General features: G+C 41.5%; 1 protein-coding gene across 2 annotated transcripts; it reads right to left on the reverse strand.

The window, feature by feature from the left end:
* Positions 1 to 760: 760 nt before the first annotated feature.
* slc7a2 (solute carrier family 7 member 2) lies at positions 761 to 16,558 on the reverse strand. Of its 2 annotated transcripts, none has more exons than XM_086023669.1 (12): positions 16,111 to 16,558; positions 14,080 to 14,457; positions 13,838 to 13,993; positions 12,074 to 12,239; positions 11,356 to 11,492; positions 10,861 to 11,083; positions 9,302 to 9,438; positions 6,739 to 6,841; positions 3,910 to 4,124; positions 3,591 to 3,757; positions 3,396 to 3,504; positions 761 to 2,315 (listed from the first exon to the last, which is right to left on the reverse strand). In XM_086023669.1, exons 2-12 carry the CDS (start codon positions 14,447 to 14,449, stop codon positions 2,173 to 2,175), a joined length of 1,926 nt encoding a protein of 641 aa, XP_085879795.1. In that variant the 5' UTR covers positions 14,450 to 14,457; positions 16,111 to 16,558; the 3' UTR covers positions 761 to 2,172. The 2 variants fall into 2 exon arrangements, with proteins under 2 accessions (XP_085879795.1, XP_085879794.1); XM_086023668.1 differs by lacking the exon at positions 9,302 to 9,438 and adding an exon at positions 9,651 to 9,790 and having other exon boundaries at positions 16,111 to 16,557.
* Positions 16,559 to 20,330: the final 3,772 nt, after the last annotated feature.

Here is a 20,330-nt window from a genome sequence, read left to right on the forward strand (position 1 = left end):
TGTTTTTTACACAAACGTCCAAGCCTATAAATGGCATTAGCGCAGTTCAACAAAGCACAAAGTGCACCTGTCGTTTTGTCACCTAAGGCTTAAAGCCTTTTAAACAATGCGTGCAAGCGTTAAGGTGTACAGTTAAGCATAAACTTTAGTACGTACTAGCACACACAATTTTAATTACTGCTCGTTTGTTTAGTAGACTTGTTTTTAACTTGATTCTCACGCATGCGCAGATGGGATATCCAAGCCGCTTATAGCCTCCTCTATTGTAGTACTGTAATTTTACCAATAGATGGCATTGTTGCTCTATTAAATCTGCTTTTAGCGAGAGATTTTATTTGCATGGATTTGAATGTTTATCTTTTTTAACATGAAGAAAAAAACCCAAATGATTACAATAACAATGAAAATTAAACACTGTATGAAAAAAATCTAACAGCAAAAACAAAAAAACAAAAATTAGCCAAAGCACACCTAACAAAAGTCTTCCATTCTCAAAAGGGAATGGGAAAAAAGTCTAGATTATAAAATCCGCCCCCTTCTCCATTTTTTCTTAATTTATAGCTCTATTATTCATCTATGGTAAAAAAATAATAATAATAATACTAAAGATAATAATAATAGTAATAATAACAATGAACCACTAAAATGATAACAGATATATAGATTGTGCAAGCTGAGGTGAGGCTGGCAGCTTGCTGCCACTCTTCGCATATGTATTTGAACAGGAAAGAAAATCAACATAAAGCACAGACCATAGAACTAAAATTGAAAAGAATTTTATTTAATGATGAGTTGTTCCATTTTTTTTTACATGATGCAGTTGAGGCTCTGCCTAACCTCCATCCCATGGCAGCACATCTGTGTGTGGCATCTGTTGGTTTTAGTATCCTTACTTAATGGGGAAGTCAACCCACACATACATTTTTTAAGAATAAGGAATCACTGCCTCAATGTACAGCTGTGGGGTTTTGCACCGTGTGTCAGATCTTGCTGACACAACGTCAACCTGTAATTGATACCACAAAAATGCAGTACGCGTTGTAAAATCTGGAATGCTGTGCAAGTAACTGTTAATACAACAATACAGAACTCCAGAACTCTAAAAGCCGAGAGGAAAGCATGTAAACCTTGCATCCCGCTCCCTAATCCACTTCACATCTTGAAGCGACACAGGCTTCATAAAGTGAACACATTTCAGATTTTTGGGAAACACAATTTGTCATAACGTCTGTATTAGTAGTGTACAGTATTAAAGCCCAGTTTCCCATAGTGTAATAATAAAAATTCAACACACACAATTACTAAAAGAAATTATAATCAAATAATATAATTCATTCAGAATGTAACAGTTGAAACATACAGAAAGACTGCCGTATAAGACCCTTGGTGACAGCAGCTGAGAATAAAAGGACCATTAATTGTTACATAACACTGAAATGAAACGTGTCTCTCTTTTCTGGTAACAGTTGAAAGCAACTAACACCTTCCAAAATAAGACTGCAAATCAAACTAAACAATTGTATTAGTCAAGACATTACAATCACATGAAACAATCGTGAAGAAAATATATTGATTGACATCTTGCGCATTGTGCAATATGAAAGAAAATAAAAGTGCTTTAATCTACACGCACTGTTTGCAACCTTTGGTACACCTGCAAGAACTATAAAAGAATCTCAATGCGCAAAGATACGCACGTTGAGTTTTAGATTGTGCAGGAATACCTAAAGTTGTGGTACATAGCACAAAATTGGTGTATCAAAAGCCTTAAAAACACACTTGTACCTTTAAAGTAAGAGAGGAATTAAAAAAAAAAGGTTTTACAAAGGCAACCTGCTTATAATGAAGAGCTAAGTAACGGTGGTGCTAAAATCATTTCAGTCTTGCACTGACTGCGTCAATGTCACTCTGCAGTGTGTTACCTGCCTTTTCCATTGTGTCCTAAACACAATGTGTCACTGTCATGCAGTGTGTGTGGTCTGTCACAGTGAAAGAACTCAGATGAAAGCAGCCCCAAATCACGTGACCAACCGACATCAAATACTGACATGGCTGTCATAGACTGAATGCGGTGAGGCCCACGTGGGTGAAGCTGTAAATACAAGTTCCTGAAGGCATAGCTGCATGTGTGTCGGGCCTCACAGTCTATTATTAACACTACGATGGAGCAATTTAAAACTGACTTGTCTTCTCCAGGCAGCTGAACTGCTCCTGCTTCTCTGCTGCAGCCTGCTTGGCGCTGCCGCTCTCGCCCCGAAGAAAGCGTTGGCGCTCCACACTGTTCCACATTCCGTAACCGAAGTAGATCAAGAAGCCTGAGAGATGTTTACCGGATAAAGAAACGGAAAATTACTCGCCTGGCTGGCAAAGGCAGAAGCGAGCTAAGCGACTGCTTAGTGTCCTCGACCACTAGGGGTCCCCCATACACAGTTGTCTTGAAGCAAGGGTTTTATTCAACAGTAAGAATAGGAAAATATATAACGAATAAACAATTGGAACTATTTTGGACCAGGGTTATAATCGTTTTGGAATTCTCACCGTAGCTTTTTTCTCTCTCTCATTTTAACTTTTGTTTTTTTAAATTCAGTTAGTTTTAATTCGTTTTTAGAGAGGGTTTGTTCATTTTTATAATTTCTTTTTTTTTTTTTTGGTCAAAAATAATTTTCTTTAGTTTAGTTTTTATTAAATTTAGTACTCGTTCTAGTTTGGCTTTGTTTTTTAATCTTTTCTTTAATTTTAATTAAGGAGCATTTGTCGAGTGCAAGATAAAAAAAAAAAAAGTATTGTGTGCTAAAATAATCTACAATTTTCCAAGAACTGCTTGCCCTTCCTTCTTATCTACTGACATAGAAAATACCGAAATGAATACATTTAAAATGAACCCCGAAAACTAACTATTTTCACAATTTATAATAATGCATCCGTTTATATCGCGGTTTTCTGGACACTCAAAAATGCTTGACAGCGAATACATTATTCATGCACTGGTTGTGGTAAAGTATGTTGTGTTGCCACAGGTGCCCTGCGGCAGGCTGATGGAAGCGTGGCTGCCAGTGTGCGCCTACTTGCCTGTGACCACCACCGAGCATTCACACCCAGCCTTATACCAGAGTGAGTGACATAGGAGCCAAGGACACAACCACACATGACTCGAACAGAGCTGGATTCTAATAGCCAACCCTTCCGTTACTGGACCAGCCGCTCTTACCTCTGAGCCACAACCCAATATAGTTAGTTAGTTAGTTAGAAGTAGATTTAATTCGTTTTAATGAACATGTAGTATATTCATTTTTTTAAAAAGCCTTTCATGAACGCAAATGTTTTCCCAATTTTAGTTTTAGTCATTTTGTTAGATGTTAAGGACAAATAAACTTGCTCCGGACTGAGAGACTTACCTAACGCCATCCACGCAGAGAAACGTATCCAGGTGTCTCCACTCAATTGAACCATGAGGTAAATATTAACAAATATGCTGAGAATAGGCAGAAATGGCAAAAGGGGAACCTGTCACGACAGACACGCGCAGCCAATAATTATGAGTTTTTGTGTTCAGCAACCTCAGTCTTTAATTCCTGACATGCAGGACATACCATGAATGAAACCTTCTGAGTGGTTTGCGGCTGTCTGCAGATCATAACGACGCAACCGCCAAAGACCAGAAGGCACGCAGACAGCGATGCAAGGATCCATGCTTCGAAAGCAGTGATGGAGTCGATGTAGTAAGTGGTCAGGTAGCTCATCACACATACCAGTAGCACTGAGTTTGGGCGAAAGAAACACACGCAAATAATTCATTCTGGCTCGTTACAGTATATCTTCATTTTGTGAAAAATGCAATTGCGGTCATTTTATTCTTTCTTCTGGATCTCCTGTTTGACCATGTCAAATTGATCATTTCGTAGGCCTCACCTAGCACGCAAATGGAAAAGTTGACGGTGCTGGATGAATGCTCAGAGGGGGACGCGGGTGGGTGCAGGGCCGCCTGCAGAAGTGAGCCTTCTGCTTTTAGCGTGTTGAGGTGGCACTCAGATTCGGTCAGTTCGGACTCGCCCTCCTCAGACGACAGAAAGTCCCTTTTACTGCCCATTCCCCCTTGCCGCTCCAAAGCGCCATCTGGCTGATACCTGGAGGTGAAAGTTGACTAGGTCTGTAGAACAACCTCAAAACCACACTTAACTTAGCAAGAACATATTACAAAATATGTATGGAAATTCAATGATGGTTTTTACCTTTCGGGTTTTATATTTGGCTGTACTAAATTGTTTTGTGGGAATTTTTGATACATTTGGAGAACTAGCGAACTCATTGGCATTGCCTTCAAAGAAACAAGTAGTAAACATTATACAGTGCAATCTTGAGCTTTCTTATTGGTTTTGGATTGGCTGCATGGCAACCATTCCAGGTTGTACCCTGCCCTCGCCCAAAGTCAGCTGGGACAGCTGCCAGCTTATCAGCGAACGAAATGAGGACAAGTGGGGCAATGTGTGATTGGCAGGCCTGATCAACACACAAACCTAAAAGTATCTGTGTAAGTTAAACTAAAATGTTAAGTAATACTGTGATGATAACATATGATTTTAATAGAGAGTTAGAAAAACATACACGCACTGTTTAAGTTAGGCATGGGCTAACTGGCAGCTCCCGGGCCGCAGGCATGGCTCTGGATTAATTTCTGAAAACTACAAAAATATTTCCAATACGGTAGCTGATCATTTTTAAGTTGTAATAAAAGTGTTCACCGCCAGATGCCAGACATTGTTTACTAGCACCTCGACTAGACTACTTGTCCATCAGAAAAGAACAGAGCTGGGCACTTGACACTCTTTTGCCGGTCCGTCCTCTGTACTCCATCCGCGACCTGGGTACCCTTCCGTCCTCATCCCTCCGTCCTTATTCATAAAAATGATCATCCTCCGACTCCGTCCGTCCTCGTCCTTTTAAAGCGGTTCCCTCCTTACGTCCGCCATCACCCACCAAAAAAAAAAAACAAACATCCGTACATGACGCCGTGGGAGGGATGCTAATGGCAGAGGTTTGTCATCTCCTGCGCAGTTGGGTAACTAGTGCCGCATTTGAAGCGTTTTGAGGCAGTTTTTGTCATTTGCCCATTTCGCCGATGAACTTCGGCCGCCTCGTGACCACGGCACATGCATGAGGGACGCTGAGTGGGCTGGACTAAAGTCCACCTCTGCCCTTGCTTAGTTCATCCCTTTTTTAAAACTTGTCATCCTCCGTCCCATGTCCCAAAAATGAGCATCCGTCGGACGGAAAGACCGTTCCACCCCCGGGACAGAATGCCCAGCTCTGGAAAAGATGAGTTATGGCAAGAAGCAGTGCCAAAACTAAATTAGGTCAAGAAAATTATGTCTTTCAGGTCAAATAGGAAGCAGATTGTATGTTCACCGAATATAAATGCAAACCTATCTGCCAAGTTTGTTTAGTGATGCAATACTGAGACCACCAAACTGGACGCCCTCAACACCTCAGCTGCGCCTAGAAATCCTGTCCATAAAAGTGATGAACAGAATCGGTGACAAAGATCACCCCGGCAACTTTCAGAGCCTTTAGGAACTCTGGGCGGATCTCACCGAGTAGCTTTTTAACCACCTCCCTGACCTCAACCCAAGATATAGGAAACCTCGTCTCAGAGACCCCAGACCCCGCTTCCTCATGGGACGGCATGTCGGTGGAATTGAGGAGGTCTTCGAAGTATTCTTTCCACTCACTCCCCACTCTCTCCGATTCACAACGTCCTGTGTTGAGGTCAGCAGCACCCCATCCCCACTATATGCAGTGTTGATGGTGCACTGCTTCCCCGTCCTGAGACGACGGATGGTGGACCGGAATTTCTTCGAAGCCGCCCGGAGGTTATTCTCCATGGCCTCACTGAACTCCTCCCACGCGTGAGTTTGTGACCACCAAGGCTGCATTCCGCTTGGCCAGCCGGTACACATCAGCTGCCTCCAGAGTCCCACAAGCCAAAAAGGCCACCTTTTTCATGGAAAACATGTATTGGCAGTATACAGATATTTATTCAAGAATTATATTGGGTTAAAAAAAAAAAAAGTATTTGTTTTTTTTCAATTCAATTGAATGGACGGCAATAATTCATGGCCCGATTTAGAATTTTTCTCCCATTGCTTATAACGCCTTTTCATCCAACTGTCTTTTTGTTGGTTCTTTTACAAATGGTCCTTCTGTCACTTAAGATGTCTTTACACCAGAGGGTTCTGTGATCTGACGTGCCAGCATGTGGCAGACATTGACACAATAGCAGACAGCAAAAGTTTTTTGTTATTTCTGAGATATATGTATAATTGTCAGAACAATTGCATGTCTTTATCATTATTACGTTTATATAATGAACAGAGTGTAAAGGATTTCATGAGTAATTACAACATTTGTGCACTTGTATTTACACAGTTGAAAGGGCGGCACACGAAAATTGTGCAACTCTCACAGTTGGTATGAAGCTCTTTCGGTCTTTACCGTTATAAATTTTCGTCTTTACCAATTATGCATGAAGTGCATTTCATCACTATTTGCTCTGTCAATGGGTTCTATAAACAAACACTGTTAGTCAGACAGCCCAAGAGTTATACAAGAGTCACATTTACAGCTCTTACATCACAACTTGCACTTCATAGAAATGGGTAATCATTCCTGTGGCTGGTCAAGCAGAAAAAAATATTCTGAAAATAACAAGTTTGCTGTTGTTTACAGTGCAAATGTACCCACCTGAGAATCAGTACGCACACAGCAACCAGTGAGTAGGCCAGCAGAGTTCCAATAGACATCATGTCAACCAGAGCTTTGAGGTCAAACAGGAAAGCCATGATGGCTATACAGCAAGCAAAGATAACACAATTAGCACATTTGACGTAGAAGGCATACATAGCAAAACACATACACAAACACATACTAACACTTTGACTTCTGCAAGATCAATCCTTTCCCGAAAACAGATGGCACCAGATTATACCAAACACTTCGATCCGACTAAACCATATACGTTTGCAGGCATAGTTCATGCAGTCATTTCCACACCAACAATAGCCATATATTTCCTTCAGCTGATGAACCAGCAGGCATCATCTCCATACTGAGGTTCGTTTGATGTGACACTGTGGTGCTGCTCACAGCTCCCTCTCTCGTGTCCCAGCAGCTGACTCCAGTATAGAGTTGATCTCAGCTGGTCAGTGCGTTTCTGCAGCTTTGGCAACATCACGTCATAACTTTAAAGCACGATTCAAACAGTTGCATATTTGTGTATATAAATATGTATATATATACACCCACACACACACATACACTTCGACTAGCTACTAAACGTACTTGGCATACATGCTTCAACCTAGGGGTGGTCGATACGGCAAAAATATCATATCATCACGATTTTTTAAAAATAAAATCACGATCACGGTTTATCATGATTCTTTTTTTACCTCGTTTTTTAAGACTAATTTGCACCATTTTCCTCATGTTATACAAATAAAACATATTTAAAATGTATATAAAACTCAAAGAAAAAAAGACATTGTAAGTCAGCTAAGCTTTCTGAACAGGCTTTAATTTGAATAGTGACAATTTTTTATCAAAATGTGCAGTGAATGTAAACATAAAAGGTAACATAACGTAAACATAATAACACAGCTCGTAACACAGATCTAGTACTTTGAAGAGTCTTTTAAACCCCTTGTTTCCCACTATTTTAATGGGAATCATGTCTTCAGCATGGTAATAAGTCACTGCCTCAGTTACGTCTTTACAATGCCTGCTTGTTTCTTCACATGGAGTGCCCTTGTTAAATGACTGTGTTGCCGCGGGTTGCGTTAGCTTGGAGCTAGCGGCTGTCTCTGGCTACCATGTGTCTGATCTCCGTTTGCTTTGGCTGTTGGCGTGTGATTAAACAGGTTTGTCGTGTTGCCATCTGACGTCCGAACCGAGTCTCTGCAAACTTTGCAAATAACTGGTTTGCGCTTTCTCCTCCGAGGAAAAGCCAAACCAAATCCACACTGTGGATGTGGTGTTTCTTTTCTGGACCAACTCTGCTTCGTGGTGACTTTCCGCTATAGCTTCCCGCTATACAAACAAACAGGGAGGCTGGGAGTGTCACGTACAGTGCATTGTACCTGCTGTGATTGGTTGGTCGGGTATGCATCGAGCTAAACTGTTTGGAATGTGCCATTGTAGACGATCAAACGATCTTTCGGCTTTATGAGATCGTGAACACGTTAAACCGCTTAACGATACAATATCGTCATATCGCCCACCCCTACTTCAACCTCCTGCATGGACTCAAGCAAATAATTTTCAGCTTCCATTACAAGGAGTGTGCACCTCTCACACGCAAATTTGAAAGGGAATGAAAGGAGCCGCTTCCTTTGGCTGTAAATGAAGTAAGTTGTGTTCACACCCACAACAGTGCAATATGCCTGTTTGTAACTGCGCCAAGCTGCGTGGAATTGTGAAAATACAAGTAAAATTAGTCTAGCCTGCCCATGTGCAGATTTATGCCACGCCATGCGCCATATAGAGCATAGACAGTTAGACACAAAAAAGAAAATAAAAGATAACATTTGGAAAGTCATTGGAAAGCAGAGGTGTCAAATCCAGGTCCAGAAAGTAAAAACCCCGCCACAGATTGACTTTAGCCACAGGTGCTTCTACTCAACCGGCAGGTAAACAAGCGTCAGTTGAGTAGAAACTTTGTGGACTTGGATTTGACACCTCTCTTGGAAAGTAACAATTTGAGTAGATCAAAAATGTATATTATTTTATTTTGTTGCAGCTAATAATATTTGATTGAATAGGCATAATCTGCTGAATATGGCTATTTGAGTGACAATCCTATTATGATATTAATCCACCCATCATCGATATCATTAATACTAATTAAGTTGCAGGTGAGCTGGAGCGTGTGTATAGTGTTTACCTGTCATTTAGAGCATTTATCTATTTGCAGAAAATGGAAAAATAGTAAAAATCCCCAGAAAAGTCCAGTGATATTTTGGTCTCTTAATTTTTTCCCAAAATAAGGTTACCACAAAAATCATGTCTAGTAGTGCCCGCAGCAACCTCGGATTTTATTTTGTAAAAATGAGGGACAGAAAAAGACCAGATTGGTCTCTCGTTGGCCAGCTCACTTGACTTACTTATATCATTTTCACATGCTCTTCAGAAAACAATCACCAATTTGAACATGCAGCCATCACCACCGACACCGCGCGACGATTCAAAGCCAAACAACGTCCACACCACAAGCCGGTACAATATGCCGGTCCTTGTCTTGGCTGCTTACCCGCGGTGGTACCTGCCACCATGGTGGCAGTCACAGGCGACTGCCGCTTACTCACTTTGGACATAAATTTGAACAGAATGCCATCTCGTGCCATGGCAAAGAGAATGCGTGGTAGGGGGAACATGGCGCCCAACAGGCTATGGAGAAGAGGGCTCATGGTTAAGTGGAGAACATTGAGGAAAGGACACATTTCACCTGCACAACTGTGAAAGCACAAGGAGGGATGGCGGTGATGATGGCTAATGATTTTAATCAGAAGTTGTGCCAATGGGTAGCTATGAGTTTTTGTTGTTGGGCAGTGTCTTTCACAGTTGATTGGTGGAGAAGCTTGACGCTCCCCAGCTCTCACCTGCTACTACACCGGAGCTCATAGTGGCAATAAGGGGGGTCTTCGTCTTAGGATTGATTCGGGCTAAGGCTTTGAAAAGCACCCCATCCTCTGCCATAGCATAGATTACACGAGGCATAGGGAAAATGGAGCCCAGCAGACTGCATGAGACAGCAGAGACATGCAAGACCAACACATTAGTCAAGACGTCCAAAAGCACACACAAGCACACACAGCAAACACAATCATTTCTTGAAAGCTTCACAGTGGGAGGGTGTGCCTTTCTTTTCTGATGGGGCATTGTTGGTACAAATAATACCAATTGGAATATTTTTCAAATGGATGTCATTTGATCCTCCAAGGAAAGCACTAATTGGTGTTATTCTTGTAATGTTTTTTATGGTTTTGATGTCATAGCAACAACAACTATCAATCACCCAAAGCAGTCCAAAAAAAAAAAAAAACACTGAAAATGGGCAAAACTGCAAAAACAACTTGCTGCTTTGTAAAATTGGCAATAGCCAGATTTTACTGCAATCACAAATAGAATAGCATGAAAAAAAATATCAAGCAATCAATCCAAGTTAATTTTTTTCATTTTTGAAGAATGCACGTGACAAACCTTATGTTCATATTGATATGATATGATAGAGAAAGAATTAATTAAATAAACCCTCAGCAAGGAAAGTCACAGTGGGCTTCAGACGTGTTTTCCATTTTGGTGCTATGACTTATTAATTGGTCACACTTGTTTTTCTTTTACTGTTATCCATTTTTTAAATGTTGAATTGAATGACTGTCAATTTCATTTTGATGACAGATGATCTGAGGGGTTTTGTGTGGTTCACTTGATCCCTCTCTCTCTCTGTATATATATATATATATATATATATATATATATATATATATATATATATATATATATATATATATATATATATATATATAAAACCCACTGTATACACATCACATACGAAAGACACTGCCTGGAGCCTAAGCTGTACAAACATTTGACATGTAAACACGATTGGCCATTTGTATTTCTACCAGACACTTTCAATGCGATGCAGATATGTGAAAAAAGAAGCCCTTCACCCACAATATCCCATTTAGCAGCACACATCATTCCAATAGCGAGACTGGCAGCATGCACAATTATAAATATTTGTTATCTACTGCAAATGATGCCATTGCCCCTCATCTTAATGTACACAAAAAGTTAGTTAGTTACCTGGTAGACAGCGCACATAGCGAACCTACAGCAACCACATATTTGGCAGGGCTCCATCCCACATATTCAAAAGCCATGGGCAGAGGGCTTTTCTCATCCAACAGGTAGTAAGGCATCATGAGTGTGAGTGCGGCCGAAACACCAAAGTACGCCAGGAAACACACAGTCAGCGATACCACAATGCCAATGGGAATGGCCCTCTGTGGGTTTCTCACCTCCTCACCTGCAATGGTAACCAACAAAAACTACTGTACTGTTGTACAAGCAATCTTGTGAGCTAGCATGCTTTTTTTTGGTTGCAATTTCTGATTCAAAGTAATAAAGAATTACGCGACAAATTCATTTATACGCAGTACTTTCACAATTCATGTCACGATCTGTATCAAATGTAAAACTACATACTCAAAAAGAAATTTAAAAAACACCTGCTACAAACCAACTCAACACGGATGAACTTCAAACCAACGAATTCCAACCATAAGGCTGAGCTCGTACCTGTAGTTGCTATGCAATCAAAGCCCACAAAAGCATAGAAGCAGGTGGCGGCTCCAGCTAATGTCCCACTGAAACCGTATGGCATGAATCCTCCAGCTCCATAATCACTACTCACATTGCCCACGACTGATAAGTTCCTGAAACAACAATATAACAATCATATAAGTTAAGCAGCAAAATGAACTCGTTTTTAGCCATCTCTGGGTCGGCCATTTTGTCTTCTGTCGACTGAAAATGACATCACAACTGCTCACAACGACCAGTCAGCCGTGATTGGTCATTGGGAGCCGTTGCTCAGACGACAGAAGACAAAATCGCCACCCCTGAGATGGCTAAAAATGGATGGATTTTGCTGCTTAAAGCGTAAGTCAGCCCAAACATATTGTTTTCACGGCTCGGATTCCGAAAACAGGTCAGCCGTGATTGGTCGATGTGAGCAGTTGTGATGTCGTTTTCAGACGACAGAAGACAAAATGGCTGAGATGGCTAAAAACAAGTGCACTTTGCTGCTTAACTTATATTCCACAAACGCAAAATAAATCAGAATGCCGTGTTTCAACTAGTGGGCCTGAGAGGAACATATTCTTGAAAAAAATATGTTTGGGTTGACTTCCGCTTTAAGGAAATATAGTAACAGCATTCTTACCGCTTTTGAAAGTTAAACATTTTAATTCACTGTGCATTTAGTGCGATATAAAACTGCAATGAAAATAATGACCTGGCTACTATGGTGACATTTACTAGGGAATCCTCAGTTATCTTCCAGTTGTTTGTGTCTCCTTTGACAAAGCCGGAGATGATGACGAAGAACAGTACGAGCACATTGACAGAGGTGAAGACTTTATTGACCCAGGCTGACTCCTTCACTCCAAACGACAGGAGCCCTGCAGGAGCACAAGACTGCAAATATTAATTCAAATGTAGCCGTGTGGCTTTACATTGCTAATGCACTTGGTTTATTTATATTTTTAGTCCGATCCAAACAACTAGTTGTATGCTTAGGGGTGCGGTAATGGGGAAACACGTGGCAGCCATTCTAAGAGCCCATGAAAGTTATGTAAACGGGGTCGGAGAAAATATTATTCTGAAAAGCTCTATAAGTCTGTCAGTGCCCCCGATTTCAATTTGATATAACAAACATTTAGTTTTTTAGTTGAATAGTTGGGAGAATGTTTTACTGTACATACGTACTTTTTGGACTACAAATCGCTCCGGAATATTGTATAAGTCCATCCATCCATTATCTTAACCGCTTATCCTCACAAGCGTCGCGGGCGTGCTGGAGCCTATCCCAGCTGGCTTGGGGCCGTAGGCGGTGTACACCCTGAACTGGTTGCCACCCAATCACAGGGCACACAGAGACAAACAAACATTTGCACTCACAATCACACCTAGGGGCAATTTAGAGTGTTTAGTTAAAATACATGCATGTTTTGGGAATGTGGGAGGAAACCGGAGTACCTGGAGAAAACCCACGCAGGCACGTGGAGAACATGCAAACTCTACACAGGAACTCCGGAATCGAACCCACGATCTCTGAACTATGAGGCGGACGTGCTAACCAGCCCTATTGTATAAATCACTCCAGACAAAAAAAATGCATCATGAAGAAGAAAAAAAACTCATAAACCGTCCAGAAATCGTATTGGAAATTTATTTTCCAAACATCCAGACCAAGAATAATAGAGCTTGGTGTCCCAACCAAAATTAGTTCCGGTTGGATTATAAACTTCCACTTCCAACTATGACAAAGTTCTTTAGTTTGAAATGGCTTACTTTAATTAAAATCCTGCATCGCACTGTGGCGAAAGGTAGAATTCCGGTCAGTTATTGTGCCATTTGGTGCTCAAGTAAATCCTTGTTGTGACAGATGCCTCATGCTAAACTAGTGAGATTGTTGTCACGGGTGGACTGAATCTTACGAAAGTTGTAATTTGCCTGTACACATCCGTATATAATCTTACACATTACACATTATTTTCGAATGGCTGCTGTCACGTGAACAGAAATCAGCGATGTACGGCGTACATGTTTTAAAAGGTATTTCCATCTGTACAAATTACACCGAAAGTGTACATCTTGACAGGTATGGGTTTTATTCCCATCTAGTACCCCAATACCCTGCCGCTGCTGATCCCAAGCGCGTACGAAAATGAGTCGATTGGGTAAGGAAGGGCTTCCAGTGTTAAAACTGTGCTGTGATTTGCAGGTAATCCATGATAGAAGAAGCCCAAAGTCGCATACAGAAAAGTCTTTGACTGAGTGAAGGCACAGTACAGCCTGATGATCATAAAGGAGGGATTTTGGATCCCCCCGCCCAGCCTCCCTCCTCCAATACTGAAGACTCATTAATTTCAACGAACCATTACTGACAAGTATCATGGCTACTCTCCTGGCTGACAAGTGTCAGTTTAGTGTACATACACAAATTATTGGCGTATGCCCAGTGATCGTCATTTCTAGTTGTTGTTTTTTTTCTTACCAGACAGCAGCAGAATCAGACAGACTGCAAAGAAGTCGGGGTACTGAGCCAGACCGGGGGAGTTCATGCTGAAATAAGTTTTACAGAAAATTTCAATATGTCCTCCCGTCATTTCATCAAATGTTCCGCTCCAAGCCCGAGCTACTGAGGAGGTACCTGTGACAAAACAGTGGACAGAACATGAACATGAATTGTACTCAACCTACCAAAACAGATATGTCAGTAATGTGGCAGTAACTCACCAATCACATAGGAAAGAATCAGGTTCCAACCGGTGATAAAGGCCCATATCTCCCCGACAGTCACATAACTGTAAAGGTAAGCAGAGCCGGTCTTTGGGACGCGAGCTCCAAACTCAGCATAACAAAGGCCAGCCATGACCGAGGCCAGGGCAGCAATGAGGAAGGAGATGACTATGCTGGGTCCAGAGTCTCCCTTGGCTACCTCTCCGGCCAGGACATAGACACCTGCACCCAGAGTGCTGCCCACGCCGAGGGCGATCAGGTCCACAGTTCCCAGGCAACGACAGAGCTTGGAGTCCTCCAAACTGCTAAGGTCAACCAACTTTCGGCGCACCAAGGAACGGCCAAATGACAGAACCTGCTCTAACATGTCTTTGCCTGTTAACACAGAGAAGAATTTCTGAAGATGTGTAAGCAGTTTAAGCATGAATACCGTATTTTCCCGACTATAAACTGCAACTTGATGTAAGCTGCACCCACTCTACTAAAAAACAATGAAAAAAACATATTGAAGCTGCACCTATGTTGAAAAATTTGAGATTTACTGCATCTACAGAATGATTTTGAACCGTAAATGTACATGTATGTACCTGAACAGATTCTTACAGTGCCTTTTAACACGACAGCACTCCAGTTTGTCAGTTCACGTCCATCTTTTATTGCTCTACTTACGCATACCACCTAATTCATAACCTAGCGCCTTCAGGCCTGTTGAACTCCTCCTCCTGAAGTCACATTCTGTTAATGGTAATTGTATTGCATTGAATTTCCGGTTAGAGTGCCCCTAGCGGTGGAAGAAAAATCCACAGAATAGCCGCACCTATATATAATCCACATGCTTCAAAATCTAGGAAAAAAGTAGCGGCTTATAGTCCGGAAAATATGGAATTTGCACTTTGAATTTCAGCATGTTGAAAAGATCTTACACCTCTCATGCTGAAAGGTCGATTGCAAAACAAACAAAGATGAAAGATTATATGATATTGAGGGATTTGAAATGCGCCTCATTCGAAATGGCATACAGTTTAGGAATGCTGCCAAGGCATGTAGTGGGGTGCCATTCACTGAATGAGCATCCCATTAGAAATCAATTGTTTGGAGTTATGGTGCATATTGAACAATTCAAAGGACTCCATTCACTCACTGAGCATGAATGCATCACTATGACCCAGCAACCACATTCCAATATCGCTCAATAGAAATAACGCTACACTAAGAACAGAGAAACTGAAGGCTTGCCTTCCTTTCTTACCAAACTGCAGAGTAGAGAATGTTCCCTTAAAGTAACTACATTAGTGAATACAATATAAAAACAAAAATTAAATACCTCTCCTTTCAGAATCGTCTTGCGTTAGGAATTTTCAAGTTCTTTGAAATCAAAATTTGGAGTATTCATGAATTAACCAGCATACTGTGCGTTATTAACAAAAGAAACGGTTTAAGGAAATATAATAATAACATTCTTACTGCTTTTGAAAGTTAAACATTTTAACTCTGCATTTAGTGCGATATAAAATTCAAATGAAAATAATAATTTACTAGGGAATCCTCAGTCATTTTCCAGTTGTTTGTGTCTCCTTTGACAAAGCCAGAGATGATGATAAAGAGCAGTACGAGCACATTGACAGAGGTGAAGACCTTATTGACCCAGGCTGACTCCTTCATTTGGAGTATTCATGAATTAACCCTGAAAACCATTTAGTGTGCATTTATCCACTTTAGAGAACCAGCAGAACTGAATTTTGGATGTGACAGCTCATTTCCCTTATAATGTCTACATTGTGTTACAGTGCAATTCCAAAAAACTTCATGAAAGATGTAGACCATACAGACCCAATTTAGTCTTTTTTGTTTGTTTTACAATACTTAAAATGTTTTCATTCTCTTTCTAAAATGAACTTGCTAAGATTCTCAACATACACACACACACACACACACACCTACACACCCCCACACACACATGCATTCATACAAGCAAAAGGGGATAAATGTACTTGTTTTGAACATGGATCATCAGAGCTATGCTCTTACCTGTGAATGTGATTCAACGAGGATAGTCCAAAATTGTGATGAAAAAGCAAGAATTATCAGGATGTTTCTGTATGGAAAATTTGCAGATCCAGAAAAGTGATCCCGTGAAGTGCACCCTTAAGTTCTGACTGAACACTAGGTTCCACACTCATTCACCTCCCTGACTGCAGTGCAAACTGCTGGGCAGGATTTTTTTTACTCCTCCCCTCTGTCCTCAGTATTCCTTTATAGGATCTGCCCAGCCTTGCCCCTGGGGAGAGATGTCCCCATTCTTCATTTCCACGCTTGTCATTTGGAATATTACCACAACGCAACAAAAGTTGGTGTAAGTAACCATAATACAGAGCAGAGTAAAAGATGGCGCAAACACAGTGTATAGTAGAAATAATGGTTATTAAAAACAATTGATGTCTAAGCATGCCTAGGGCCCAGGTGCAGATGCTTAGCAAGCACTGATAAGTAGTTCAGCAACTGGCATGGACAAACAATGTGTCAAACACTTGTGTTTACCCAGTGCAGGCAAGAGGAGTGCTACTAAAAGCATAGCTGCTGATTGGTCACTGAAGGAAGGACAAGCAACAGTAAAGAGGGGTGGATCGCCCTGCTAATGGATGACAGGTATTGCTCAATGTTCTATGAGCTATTGGACCCACGGATACGAATCGATATTTTGGCTCACATTTGCTCACCTGGGTCGCAAAAGGGAAATAAAAGTCTGCAACTTCAGATGTACTTCACAACACTTGAGAGGAGGGGAAATGTTATTAGGTTAGCAGGGAATATTTCTGCCAAAAAACCTGCTCCATCTTAGAATTCTGTGGGAAGGTGGCAGCTGGCTTCCAAAGACACCATCCGAGCTGCAGACCAAAGACCACATGGAATGACAACAACCAGCTCTCTCTGAGTGTGTCCATCCACTCCACTCCACTCGCTCAGGCCAATTCTTGGCTGCATGGACCTCTTCTGTGACAAGTATACTGGTATTAATGGCAAGGCAAGGCAGTTTTATTAATACTGTATGTCACATTTCATACACAAGGCAACTCAATGTGCTTCACACAAGCAAGGACAACGGCTACAAGCTTATAAAAAATGACTAGAATGTACGTTCACATTTTTGGGGTTTAATATATTTATTGAAGTTTAAACAATACAATAAGAAAAAATAAAAAAAGATACCCCCCACCCCCACACACACACACACAAACTCAACCCCCCTATCTCTACTGTCACATAAAAGCAGAGGTGGGTTATCCAGGTCCAGAAAGTAAAAACCAGAGCTTGGCAGTCCGTCCCTGGGTCGGACCGGTCGGACCCTCCGGCCCAGCCAGAAGCCCATCTTTGGGGCGGGGGGGCCGCTGGGTGACAAATTTTAAAAAATGGCTGGACTAAGCATGGCCGGAAGTGGATTTTAGTCCGGCCCACTAATCAGCCCTCATGTGTTTGACATGGTTGCGAGGCGGCCAAATTTCATCTCAGCCTATTCAGTGTAAGGCTTCTTTTTAGGCTTCTTTCTACTCCCGCGTCGGCGCGAGCGACAACTGCCGCATTGATTCACGTGACCGACGCATTGTGCTGTTGGGGACAGGTCTGCAACACATGCCACGCACACATCAGGAATTGTTGCTGCTCTGATCGGTCCATTATGTCACATGTTGCGATGACATACAGTTTCCCACACGGAGGAGAGAATGGACCACGCAGCTCGTTGCTGCTGCAAAGCAAACTAGTTTGGCAATAAAATTAAATGCATAGTCTAGTCATCTTGGTACCTTTATGGTTGTAGCAGGTACGATATCCGTTGTTGTCGCTGTCTTTTTGATGCCCCCCAACTTGGAACTTAACTGTTTCAAAACAACTTGTGTCAGGGAGTATATTAAGCTGCGCGCAGCACTCAAGTATCACGCTGGCACATCAAGGTGTTCATGCACTTCATCTGGCGTCTTCTACTTCCGGAAATACGCCGTAGCAAATCTGCTGTGAATAGTGGTTTGCTGGTATGCTTTTATTTTCAAGGCCGTGAACGAAGAGAAGTGTGGAAAATAAATAACTTGTTGAATGCGACTTCTGGCCGTCTGTTGGACCCAAATAATTATACAACACGACAAAACCAACCCCGGGGCTCGCAATGGAAGTAAGCACACCCAGTTGGGTAAGTAATAAAGTACTAGTGTCGCATTTTGAAGCGTGTCCACAGCGGGTTCGAATAGTAAATTAGCAAGCTAGTGATCCTTAAAAAGCTTCTGCCGTTAGCATCTCTCCCGCGGTGGACTCTTTTTTTGGCGGGGGGCCGGAGGGCGGAATGGGGCCGGAGTGGGTGATCATTATGAATAAGGGCGGGGGGTCGTGGCCGGAAGGGTACCCAGGTCATGGGTGGAAGGTCGCGGCCGGACCGGCAAAAAAGGGTCAAGTGACCAGCTCTGGTAAAAACCCTGCTCAACCAGCAGGTAAACAAGCTCAGTTGATTAGAAGCACCTGTGGCTAAAGCCAAACTGTGGCAGGGTTTTTACTTTCTGGACCTGAATTACCCACCTCTGCATAAAAGGGAGTAAAAATCACAAGCACTTACAAAAAAAGCAATAGTATGAAAAGTTGCCAGGATATTCCATAAATATTCAATCTTACACCTTTGTTGATGGTTGATCATAGAATGTCAAAAAAGGGGCTCACACCCGATGAAACTCTCATTCAGAGCCCCCCCATCACACATTTAATTTTCTCAAGTTTTAGGTGAAATAATACATCTCTAATCCAATGTGATAATGTAGTAGGAGGTGCATCTGTCCACTTAAAAAAGAATGAAGCAGCATGCTGACAAAGTTGAGAAGGTGATAACTCTTTGACCCCCGGCAGGCAACCCCAACCCCTCAGCCATAAATATGTATGTATATATATACATACAAACACTCTGCAGACAATAGAAGAACATGGGACATGGAATACTCATCCACATGTAAGACTCTGTTACCAGGGAACGGTTAGAAAGCAGTCCACTGCTCCACCTATTTCGCTGTTGACTTGCACTAATTGTGTGAAGCCAATTGAATTCATTTGCCCACCAATGGCTGAGTGACTTAGCCTCAAAAACGTGGATATGGTCAACAGACTGAGTAGTGTTTGCCTTGGGACGTCGGAGTGCTCGCTCCAATTAACACTGGTGTCACTAGGAAATGCTTAAGTGAACTTTTAGCAATATGGTAGACAACATCTCCAAATATTTTTTAGTTTTGGGGCAAAGTAGACGCAAACATAACCACAGTTGAATTTAGAAAATCAGACTGCCTAAAAGTCTTAGGATTTAGAACCAACCAGAATTTGTTGGAAAAATATGCCTTAAAGAAGTCACATTATGGCTTTTTTTCACAAGCTACAGATAGATATCACAATGTACTGATTGCTGTACTGGGGCTGAAGTCGGTCGACGCAAACGCAAATGGAAGCTCATTTAAAATGATAGTCGGACCGACCTATAGGCATTTACTATTTGGTCCAAAAACATTCATGGTACATTATAGTTTCAGCTTTATTTAACCTAATATAGTGCTTGAAATGAGTGTTTCACCACTTATATTAAGGCATTTCTCTCTTTTCAAAAGACAAGATATTTTTTCTTATTTCAGGAAATCTTACTAAGTGTAGTTATCTTACTGCACAGGCAGATCATTTCACTTGTTTTTAGTCGGAATGCTCTCAAAACAAGGTCATGGTGAACTTTATTATCCCCAAGGGGCAATTTCTTTTACAGCCAGCAGTCAACATAAAGAAACATCAATAATCCACTCACACACAAACCAAATGCAAATTATACAGTGTTATGTCATAATATTTAAAAGGACAAGTACTTATTTCTTGAATTTAGACAGTATTTTTTGCAGTTTAGCTGAGCGTAGCGGGTGTTGAGATGTGAAACCAAACCAGCTGTGCTTTCCTTCATGCACAGTAGTGGTAGTGGCAGTGCAAGCATACATTACAAATCCTGAAAGTAAAAAATAAAATAAATAAATACAGACAAATGGTCTAAACACATACCCTTACTGACAAATGTTATGGGCCTCGTCTTCTTCATGTCCTCATAACAAATGTTCTAAATCTACGCCACCACTTTTCCTTGCCACTGTAAATGTGTCGCCACTTTCGAATAATCACCTTCATAAGTAGGACAAATGGAGCAGTGGAGAAACTGGCGTCCCTTTTCTGCACATCATGTGGCCTTTGGCTTG

Source organism: Filicampus tigris, chromosome 2 (assembly GCF_054856515.1).
Source record: "Filicampus tigris isolate MCC_2025a chromosome 2, RoL_Ftig_1.0, whole genome shotgun sequence".
Taxonomy (NCBI): domain Eukaryota; kingdom Metazoa; phylum Chordata; class Actinopteri; order Syngnathiformes; family Syngnathidae; genus Filicampus; species Filicampus tigris.

Bases quoted from the DNA above. Each gene is read 5' to 3' on its own strand.
- slc7a2 (XM_086023668.1), bottom strand. From the start codon at position 14,449: ATGTTAGAGCAGGTTCTGTCATTTGGCCGTTCCTTGGTGCGCCGAAAG. The intron at 6,842-9,650 runs GTGAGAGCTGGG...CTTGCTGTATAG, and splicing joins GAGCTCCGGTGTAGTAGCAG to CCATCATGGCTTTCCTGTTT. The intron at 4,125-6,738 runs GTGGGTACATTT...TTTCACCTCCAG, and splicing joins GTGTGCGTACTGATTCTCAG to GTATCAGCCAGATGGCGCTT.